The sequence below is a fragment of the Beta vulgaris genome, chromosome 5, assembly GCF_026745355.1.
Source record: "Beta vulgaris subsp. vulgaris cultivar EL10 chromosome 5, EL10.2, whole genome shotgun sequence".
Taxonomy (NCBI): domain Eukaryota; kingdom Viridiplantae; phylum Streptophyta; class Magnoliopsida; order Caryophyllales; family Amaranthaceae; genus Beta; species Beta vulgaris.
In genome coordinates this window covers 60,530,349-60,541,542 of record NC_079206.1, presented here as the reverse complement: position 1 = coordinate 60,541,542, position 11,194 = coordinate 60,530,349, and the positions used below count along the sequence as shown (strand labels likewise).

The 11,194-nt window shown below is 36.0% G+C and overlaps 1 protein-coding gene across 8 annotated transcripts; it reads right to left on the bottom strand.

Annotated features, from left to right (window-relative positions):
* Positions 1–1,006: 1,006 nt before the first annotated feature.
* On the bottom strand, positions 1,007–6,981 carry LOC104894209 (alpha-mannosidase I MNS5). Of its 8 annotated transcripts, none has more exons than XM_010680389.3 (15): positions 6,724–6,981; positions 6,165–6,207; positions 6,008–6,073; positions 5,869–5,930; positions 5,667–5,766; positions 4,998–5,180; positions 4,312–4,360; positions 4,047–4,226; positions 3,824–3,944; positions 3,605–3,686; positions 3,435–3,520; positions 3,241–3,341; positions 2,041–2,182; positions 1,792–1,942; positions 1,007–1,473 (listed from the first exon to the last, which is right to left on the bottom strand). In XM_010680389.3, the coding sequence occupies exons 1-15, from the start codon at positions 6,858–6,860 to the stop codon at positions 1,258–1,260; spliced, it is 1,719 nt and encodes a 572-aa protein (XP_010678691.2). In that variant the 5' UTR covers positions 6,861–6,981; the 3' UTR covers positions 1,007–1,257. The 8 variants fall into 8 exon arrangements, with proteins under 8 accessions (XP_010678691.2, XP_048500116.1, XP_048500114.1 ...); XM_048644159.2 differs by having other exon boundaries at positions 5,667–5,740; positions 6,028–6,073; positions 6,724–6,757; XM_048644154.2 differs by having other exon boundaries at positions 1,452–1,589.
* Between the last annotated feature and the right edge of the window lie 4,213 nt (positions 6,982–11,194).

Below are 11,194 nucleotides of genomic sequence, written 5' to 3'. Positions count from 1 at the left end.
AATTCCTTTTGGACCGCTCTTTCTTAAGAGTTAGGACCACATCCCCAAAAGCCCAATTTTAAAAGGCAATATGAGGTATGCAGGATACCTATATAAGAATAAGACTATATATTTAGTAATATCATTTCAAAATTGCAAGTTTTATGACAATGTACAAGTTGGAGGCTATATCTAAAGGAGTGCAAACACGAGTGATTTGAGAAAAATATCTAAACACAACATTATATCTCGGGCTGGCAAAGGTTAACTCAATCCGAGAATTCGACCCCAACCTAACCCGTGAAATGAAAGTCCGTAAAAATGATTGTTTTGTTTATTACCCAGTTGTTGGTCAACCCTCACCTCTTTGTATCTTTCCCTCTCCATTATATTTATTCAACTCTTCTCGCAGTTGTGATCTCTCATTTCTCATCAATAAAAAACCAAATCAATACAAAACCAGTCATCTTGGTCTTGTAAAGCCAAACTCGCGGAGAGAGAGAGAGTGAGTAAGTGAAAGAAAGGGAAAGGAGAAACTCATAAATTAGCCAAATTCATATAATTGAAAATGGAAGCCATTGTTGCAGCTTCAAGTACTAAAGAAATAGAAGAAGATGTATATAGCCTATACAAAATTACTCATACACTCAGTAAATTATTGATAAAAGTTATTGGAGCTTAATGCTCCGAAATTAATTATACTTTTTTTCTTACATAATTCTCACTACAAAACTTGCCCACGTATTCTTGGACCTCGGAATAAATTTTCAAAAATCAAGTTACACAGGTCAGATTCAGTTTTGAGAACGCTGACCCGTTTATGTAAACAGATCGACCTGAATTCGACCCAACCCGACTGGTGCCATTTCACTTTTCTTCATCTTTCCAATAATGAAAGGGCTTGGCTTATTAAAAGGACAACGAAAACAAATCCTTCTAAGCCTTGGGTCCCTAGTTCCCTACTCCCTATAATCTCCAGCGGTTCTAAGGGAAGGATATGGAGAGAATGAGCGGGTGCAAGAATGGATGATACATAGATAAATATGCGTATAGTAGTAATCATATATGCTTTGACAAGGTATATGTTTGATCATTGTCACCCAACCTTTAAGGTTTGTTTGGTTGGCAATATATCAACAACGATTTACATAATTTCAACTGAGATTCATCTCTTTACTGCATCTAACTTCTAGACTGAACTGATACTGGATTAACTTCGTTCCAGACTAGGCTACAAGACTTGGAGAAAGAAAAAATGAATCGGTATAATCTGGAATATCATAGATATAACCACAGCCCACAGAAGCCAGCAATGCTGCATGATCTCCTCCTACAAGTGGTTGCATCAACTCCACAATCTTCGTCAGTCAAACATCTATGATCCCTACGAGTATCACAGATGTGGCACGCGCTTTCATGTTTCTCGTCGACTTCTCTACTAGTGCTTGAAGTCATTGCAGGACATATTTGCAGCGACATCGCACTTGCACGTCTCTGTCAATAATAAATGTATGTGCATCCACTTCAGTATACTCAACTTGTTTATGGCCAAAAGGAACTAAATACGACTACCCAAAAATAAAAATTTGAAATGAAAGCAGAGCAATGGCCTGCAAAGCAATGACTTACTTTTGAGAAACCAAGTTGAAAAAAGAATTCAAGCATTGAATAATCCTTAAACAGCTTTGTAGCGTATGAAACTGTATGTTAGCTAGCTTATCTATCTCCTACCACTTTCTTAGTTTCTTCCATGAATATCTATTTTAATATTGACAAAACAGAGAACGAGTTTCAACAGGAAACACCAAGTACCTGGATGAAAGTATAATTTGCAGAGGTATACACTTCTGGAAGTCTATCTTGCCAGGCAGAAAGCACAGGAAGAGGGTGACCTTCAGTTGTGAAGACGTAGTTCTGGTCAACTAAAAATGAGTCATCGTAAAGAAGATACAGGTATTTGCATCTGCATACAAGTGAGGAAAAAATTCATCAGGGATTTGTTTTGTTTGAATCAATAAAATCTCTTCGATGTTGAACAGATGCGAGAGAGTGGAAGCATACGTTTCAGAAAGAAAGAAACTGTGCTGATGGTCTTCCAACACCATAGTCGAGACATCTCGTACGCTTGCAAAACCACCATCAACTTTGGTGTACAAATTCAGGGAGTCTGTAATTGATTCACCAACTTCCAAGTACCATGGATCTGATAACATGAGCAAATTGAGAATGGAATCAAACAAATATATATCACTATTTGTTTAGATCTATGTTACTTTGACTCCTCGTTTTATCATTAACTCTTACAAACCTCAGTTGGAGACTCAAACACTCCAAAGAGGGTATAGAATCCTCAACCGATAAAATTAATACAACAGAGATAGAGAAGAGAAATCTATACAAAATATGCTCACAAATGAGCTTGTGATTACAAAAATAGCACTATCTAGCAAACAAGTCAGCTCGAAATGTGGTTCATATGTATATGTAACATGAACTCACAAACAAAAGTCTCCTAGAATCCAGAATAACAATCATGCAACACAAGTATCCAATTTAGGGACAATGTCAGCCTTAATGCGTCTTGACACTTAGATATGTACTCATAACCATCACTCCATGACTAAAATAACCTAGGTTTAGGTTAAAGGTAATCTTTGTCCAAACTCCAAAGCACCTCAAAGTCCAATGAAATCAAAGATACCTCAAGGCTCAAACCAATCAAAGGCTAATACGGACCAATCGGCAAAGTCTGGGCTCTGGAGTTCACATTATAAGGAGGAGGTGGGTACCTCTCCTCCACTACCAACACCAACACCCCCCCAAAAAAACCAAAAAAAAAAAACAAAAAGGAAAAATTAGACTGTCGGTGATAGAAGAAACAAATTCGAAGGCAGCTTAGATGGTTTGAGGCTTGAGATGAGAATGTAGGACAAAAACCACCAAGAGGTTCTTATTCCTCCGACAGACAATATTTTTGGACGATGTATGAGCCAATTGACATTAAATTTTTTAAATTATTGTTATGGTTTTTTATTCCATTGCAACATTTATAACAATACAAAGGAATGTGAACAAAATTTGGAAGCACGAGCTCTTTTGCGAATTGAGATCATTTATAAAAAAGACAACAGATACCTGCAAAGAAAGTGTACCATCACAAATTCAATGGATCAGTAAGATAGTAATCTCCCTGATAAACTGATGACATCTAATGATCTAATGCTATCTAAAGAAGCAAATTTTGAAGGTTACTTAACCAACCTTTGGTTGCCTGATATAAGTAGAAAGTAGATTCTGCCAATTCGGGACGTAATGGATAATATTTTTCTGTTGGATGAAGCATTTGATGGTCAAGGAGATACCTGAAAACGAGTAAAACTCATGTTTAGTGAAAAATATGGCATTATCATCAGCCTCAACAATGAAGTGAAATGGAGGCTATTGCTCAGACAAACCGTTCTGGCAAAACACCAAATCTCTCCCAAACCTTGACGAACTCACGGTGCGAGGAATTCGCTGCTGCAATATCTCCAACAAGAACCTATTTACAATATAAAAAGTGAATATATCAGATAAAATTCTGCGCTGCACAGTATCCCAGATGCTAAGGTCATTTTAGACTTGCCTGTAGACCTGGCCAAAATGCTTGGAGACTCGTAAGCTGCCAGTACGTTGCATGCCCTGTTCTCATATCAGCTTCATGATACCTACTCAGTAAAATACAATTAACAATCATTTATGCTTCTGCAGTCTTTCACATGCCATGCACAATGCATTTTATTTTTATATTTTAGAGAAAGACCTAAGTTTCCAGATAAGAAAGCTAAGAAATTCAATATTGTACCATGGACCATGTCTGAAATATTTTTGGACAGCAACATAAGCAGACTGAAACATCCTCCAATACTCCTCCTTTCCAAAGAGAATGTAAGCTTTGACTAAATACTCATAGAATGAGTCAACCCCTACAGTGCATAAAAAACAAATTTCAGCAACAAGAGAAATATTGTTTATATCCTTAATACATTGATCGAAATATCAAAAGTGACACACATTCGACAACCTACCAGCACCAATCCCAGAAGAATACTCTATCCACTTTCCAGACACCACATCTACTGTGGTTCCGAGCAGATTCATAGAACTCCTCAAGCTCCATAATTTACGTAGAGCACGCAATGCTGCATCTTCAAACTGTGGGTCACCAGTCAATCTTGATAATGCCCCCATTTCAAGAATCAAGGAGCCTGACATGAGGATACTAAAATAAGACATACTTATCACTCAATCTCCAAAATTCCCATGACTGGATCAAAGAGATAATCTCCTCACCGGAACAAGAAGTGCTTGTTTCTGTTGTCTCATTTGCCATTACTCCATACTGTTAACAAAATTTTGTATGTATCCTGAGTCATAAATCCCTCTAACAGCAAAACCAGTGGACCATTTCAGATTTTAAGAAATCAAAGCATGACAACAACTTTTAAATCAATCGCAAGCTAATAAAAAGCATTCTTTGACCGCATGCTAAACATGGCAGGTGAATTCAAAAGAATTGAAACACCAATGATTCTGCTATAGATAAAAGATGTAGAAATTGTTGGTTAATTGATTCAAACAAGTGTTCCTATAGTTTAGGTGAATGTGGTTTATGTTTTTAGTTAGTTGGAGTCTTCATAGGATTTAAATATAGTGGCTAGCATTATTGTGAAGATTTGTTCGCCTACGTGACTGTCCTGCAATAGTTGGAGTAAATTTAGGAGCATTAGTTTGTAATTTGTTAGGCTATTTATATGGCTATCTATTTCGTGAATTAGTAGGCAATACAATGAATCAGTTTGTCCCTCACTTGTTACAAGTTTCCCTTTTATCTTTCTATTAAAATTCTACAGAAATGGTGGGGAAATCAGTAACTGAAGTGACTCGAGAATTTGAAAATGTGTCTTTAATGAGCTAAAAGTTCCTGATCTAATACACTACACTTCATTGTTGAAAGTATTAAAGGAGTCGGCTATTACCTTAAGATTGATCCATGCATATGGTAATCCCGTTGGTGTACCGAATGCAGGCAAAAGACGTCTCCCCAAGTCTTCAGCTAGAATAAGCAGCTCATTCTTGTAAGTTCCTTGAGAGAACCTGTTTCTAGAATCAATTGCAAGCATATGAGCAGAAACAAGTCCCCCAAGAACTCTTATGTTGCACTACGGAGCGCCATGAAGAGAAGAAAAAATCAATAAACCCAAAAGAGGGCATCATTTCTAAATAAGCAAAGCCCATATGGCTTGTTTGGTTTCAAACGTTAAATTAATGAGGGCAATAATAAATACATATGTGCAGTTACCATCGAAGATGAAGACATGTTTATGTCTTTGTACCCACAATATGCCGATTTTTTTTAGCATTCCTTGTTGTTTCCTAAATTAAATTGGCATTACCATAAACACAATAATGGTAACAAAAACATGGAAATTGGTTCCCCCTTTCATAAACAGATGCTACTTGAGTAGTTGAGTAAGCTTAGAGGGGTCTCTAAATAGTCTTCCCTTTGCCAAAACGAGTCTTATTGACACTAAAAAGGAGGCTGACTTCTACACATGATAAACACATTGCAAATGTTTATAAGAAAAGAAACAAAGAACTAATCATACAACAACTAAGATTGCATCTTTATTTCTCATAGCACGTACCTCAAATAGATTTACTCTTGCATCTACATCAAATGACAGATTTTCAGAAAGCCATGAGACTCCCCTTTCAAACTCTGTATTGTTACCTAATATCAGAAGACTGAAACCAAACATGTTTCCTACAGTTAAAAAAAAAAAAAAAAACCAAACAGAACTGATGCATATGAACGAATCAACTAAGATCTCTATTACTAATGAATACCTGGATAATGACTCGATAAGGGTGAGTGCAGAACCATTATAATTTTGTGGCAAGTGTTCTAACTGGAAAATAGAGCAATAGTCAATGGTGTAAGAGTAGTTAATGAAATGTTAATCAAGTTCTTTGCAAGATATTTCACCCTTAAATTTCCTAACTCACTGAGCGAGTCTGTGAAGGTTTTTGTGAGGGGTTTCAGCTCATCATGCTACAGATATAACAAAATAGAACCATCAAGTTAATGCCAAAATTCCTGCAAATAATCGACTAAATCGCATACGGGGGGCGCTAACACAAACCGGAAACGCATATTTCATGTAGTTGTCATAGGCATGATAGAACCTGAAATGGAGAAGTACAAGACATATTGTCAAAAGAGCTCAAGAATCAATTGTTCAGCAAAAATTTACTAGAGATGATGTAACTGTAACCATGTCTTCACAACATAGTGCAAATTTGAGAAAACTGTGAATTGCACAATAGCTCGTGCTAGAATAACTTAATCAAAAAGCAATATGAATTTCTCCTTTTGAAATTTATTAACAACTAGAAACAACTTAATTCTACTGATGCCTTCATATAAAAGACTTGCATTTGTGCAACTAACAACCAATTAAAGTCTAAAAAACAAGCTTGCAAATTGCAATGAACTAGAAAATATATATAAAAAAAATTGAATTCACCAAAAAAAAAATGAAGAACTTCAATTAAAAGAGAGAACCCAGAACATGTATCATCAAGAAAAACTGAGCTAAATTTGAAGTACCCATAAAGCGATAAAGTTCAGGCATTAAAAAACAAGAAGTAAGAAATCAGGTAGAAATAGTAAAGATATGAATATACATGGCTAGAACTTACATTCGACGGACTTTCTCTTTCATGAGAATTTTCTTACGGAAGTGATGGGAATCTGGATCAGATTGAGAAAGATTGAAAATTGCAGCAAAAATCACGAAAATTATGAGAACCCATGTTCTCCAATGGTGGTTTGACATTCCTCAGGTCAATCTCAATCGCTTGGAATCGGGGGAGATCGGTGTTCCTGTAAATTTTGAGGGGGAAGGAGATAGTAGTAAATGGTAATGAAGTTTTCAGGGGACCAGTATTGCCCAATTGATATTGTTATGGATCAGTACATCCAAAATAACTAATAAAAGCATCTTCGTTATCGTTTTTTGTTTTTCGTTTTTAGTTTTCAATTTTTTTAAAAACTAAAAATTAAAAATAGAAAACCAAAAAAAGTGGTTTTTACTTTTTACTGTTTTAGTTGTCAATTTTCAAAATCATTAGGTTCTCAATAAATTTGACTAGTCTTTTATTCATTGAAGGACATTCAAAAAATCAAAAAACAGAAAACCACGGTAATACCGAACGGGGACTAAGTAACCTGTTTTTTTATGCCGTTTAATTTCAATTGGTAGATGGTGGACTCGTGTCTACCATTCTAATTATAGACGAAAACGCAACCCAAAAAATAAAATGCGTGAAACTAATATACATCAACCGTTCTTCAATGAACATGTGAAATTAATGTACATCAATTGTTCTCCAATGAACATTGATCTCGACGATTCTCCTTTGTTAACCTTTATCTTTATGTTTCTTAGTTTGTTTATTGCGGATATTTTTTTGTTCATTGTGTTTTCTTTGTCTGTTCATTAGGTTGAGTGGTTGTTCATCAAATATTTTCTCTTATGTTCACCTTTTTTCTTGTTGTAATTCATTATTGATTTAGATGTTCATTGAGTCTCGTGTGTTGTTCTTTTGTTCCTTTGCTTAGTTTGTTCATTGAGGATGTTGTTTTGTTCATTGTGTTAAATGGTGCGCACTATTTAGATGGTAGACTCGTGTCTACCATCTAATTCAAGGTTTGATTTGGTAATGTTGTATAGGAATTATAACTAAAAGATGAGTTCCGATTTTGTATATATTACTTTGTATAGTTGCTCTCTAACTTGAAAAAAAAAACTCGTTTTTGTAAATAATTATCAAATGGGTAATGTTTTACGAGCATGGTATTTGGATTACTTCTAATAAGCTAAGTTTAGATTATTTCAATTTAAATAAGGTGAAGCTAGAAAATTTTTCAATATTTAAACCAAAAGAAAATTGCACCTTTAGATAGAGTTGATCAAGTTTAGTCCGACATATTTTTTGATAGCTTTTGCACAACCCAAAAATGACCTTTCGATCTTAAAATTGGACAGGCTCGATTTTGATCCGAAAACCTGCTATTTTGGCCCCAAAAATAGGGCTTTGTGCACACAAGATAGGTCTGAAATTTGTCTCGAGCCGTCTATGGGCTGAATATTTTCTTAGACAACTAGGCTTGCCGATTGATCACCTATATCTTTAGACCTTGTTCATTTCAACTAATTTTTATCAAACTGAACTATATTTTACGAAAGTGAACTTATATTTCCAAAACAAAACTTACTTTTGCTGAACTAGTCTTATTTTTAGTGAACATGGCATAATTTTTACTGATTCTTTATTGTTTTCTCTTAAGTATATGATTTACTTATTTTTATTAAACTAAATTTACTTTTATTGAATTAAACTTATTCTAAACTAATTTTACTAAACACAATTAATTTTTATTGAAGGTTATTTTATATTGGTGAATTGAACAGGAGTGTTGTCCTCATATTTGTAGTATTCATAACCTAATCAACTCATAATAATTAAAGATTCAAATAGTCAACTGACAAAACAACTATGTAAATTAACGGATAATTTATCTAAATCCGAAAAACTACAAATTGTACATAATAGATGACTTTTCAATAATTTTTATGACAATAACTTTTCATAATACCCCTATCTTACTTAAAACTATCCAAAAAACCATCGATTTCCCAAAATTACAAATAGAAGTTCATTCAATACATGCACACCAAAAACATATATGCGCAAATTACACACAAGTTATTTACCTCACGTATTTACTAAATGTTATCCGTATTATTTTTCATGAAATATTTTTTTTTCTATTATCAGATCTAGTTAGAGGTGATCAATATGGCCCTGATCCGAAAAGGGGCAGGTTTTGGGCATGATTTTTCAGCCCGTGGCCAGGCTCGGCCCAACTCGATGGGCAAGAAAACTGGCCAACATGCGACTTAAATATGAAAGAGTTAGGCTAGTTTTTTTTAGCTCGGCCCGAATTTGGCACAACATGATTTAGCAGGTTTTGGCGCGGGATTTTAGGCCCAAGGCTTGGCCTTCCCAAAACGATCCACTTTTTCGAGCTAAAGCCTGACCCATGATCACCTTAAAATCCAGCCTATTGCCGCAAACATCACTAACCCCACCATTGTTGCGACCACTACCACCCCACTCGAGGTGGGAATTGGCCGGGCCGGCACGCGGGCCGGCCCGCCTGACACGATTTGGGTTCGGCCCTACCCGAGCCCGCTCAAGGCCTGGTCCGTTGCCCGCTATGTAGGCCGCGGGCCTGTCACGGTCAAGAAATTTTATTTCCGGAGCCCGCCACTCATAAAATTGTCAAAAATACAACATAAAACATGGGTCAGGCCCGCGAGCCTGGGCCGGGTCGTGGATAATTTTTTAAAATTTCAAGCCCGACACTCATGGGCATGGGCCCGGCACGGCCCGCCATTTACTCAAGCTCGCGGGCCGAGCACGTGAACAGGCTCGGCCCAGCCCATGTCCACCTCTACCCCACCATTGTTTCCTTCTCCCTCCCTCTATTTCTCTCTCTTTGTTTTTTTACCAACAATTGCTCAGCTTTTCATATTTAACCATTCACTATGAAATTGTCCGTTTCTAAAGGTTCATCTGATTTTTTTCGATTCTACTATGGTAAATACTGGAAAATTAAGGTCTTCGGCCTTTTTTTTTCCTGATAATATATTAAAAAAAATTACATTAAAGTAACGATTTTAATAAAATATAATTGGCAAATAACAACCTCAATATAAACTTGGTGAGGTTAAAAGTCAAAACCCTACCAGTTCCAACAAAACCTTTCACAAATACTTCACTCGGTCAACTCGAGGACTTGATTACTGATGGATGGAGAAATCACTCTAGACGATAAATTGCTGCTAGAAGTTTGGACTGAGATTTTCTCAAGGCTTCCGACCAAAATTTTGGTAAAATTTAGGTGCATCTAAAAAAATGGCGTTTTATAATCGACAACTTTAGTTACATATCTATGCACATCACCCTCTTCAAGAATAATTCCAACAGAGGATGTATCTCAACAGAAAATCAGAGTACGTACAATGAGTAAATTCAGAAAACACAAATTTATTCTGGGCACAACTTTTTATGCACTACATGATCATCTTCATTATAAGGGTTAGATGGGTTGATGTTATTGGGTCGGTATATTAGGGTTCTTACGATTTGTTTTTATTTAATCTATCAATAAGGAAATCTATGGAGTTACCCCAAATATTGTTGGAACATTTATAGGGTAATGGGTTTATTATGCTCATATGGTCTTATACTAGAAGAGGAGGAGGTCTAGTATGCAAAATATTAGAGTACACACAGTTGCAAGTCACGTGGAAAACCAAGGAAAAAACAGAAGACCGGTCGCGGGTTACGACACCCGTCATGGGTCGCGACCTGGGCCTCGCGAGTCGTGACGTGTCTTCTGCCTTGGAACGTGAAAATATGCTTTAACGGTTTTCAACCGTTGTGATGTGTAAGTTATCCGTTTAATGGCTATTAGGATCCTTAAATCAGTGGATTAAAGGGGGGTTATGAAAGTAACCACTCTAATCTATGAATGGTATATTTTCTATATAAGCTTTGTGATTCCTATGAGGAGTGAGTGAGAAGAAAATCAGAATTTTCAATACTCTCTAAACTTCTTGCTTTGCTTAAGAGAAACCTTGCAAACTTCTCTTGAGTGTTCTTCACAAACTCTAAACACAAGTTCTCGTTGATTCACTTAGAAGATCATCTAAGTGGATTGTTCTCTCTATTGTATTTCATTAGTTATTTCGTAGTAACCCGGTGATCCTAGAGGGGCGAAATTAAAATAATAGGAAAGCGTAGTTTCGTTGCTTTGGAGTGGGATATCCGATTCTTTCATTAATCACACCTAACAAATACCCCTTGTCCTATTGGTCTTGTTGATTATGTTCTTGGGTTTGACTCTGTTACCAATTATTACAAGGTGGTTGTGATTTAAGGTTCGTTTGATTCACTATTTTACTTTTAAGTCTCTAGTAAACGAAATCAATTATTAATTCTATTTCTTCTTGTTTGGTTCATCCATATATCAATCCATTACTATTACTAAAATCCTCCAGTTTGGCTTGGTGTTGTTGATGGAAAGGTCTATTACTTT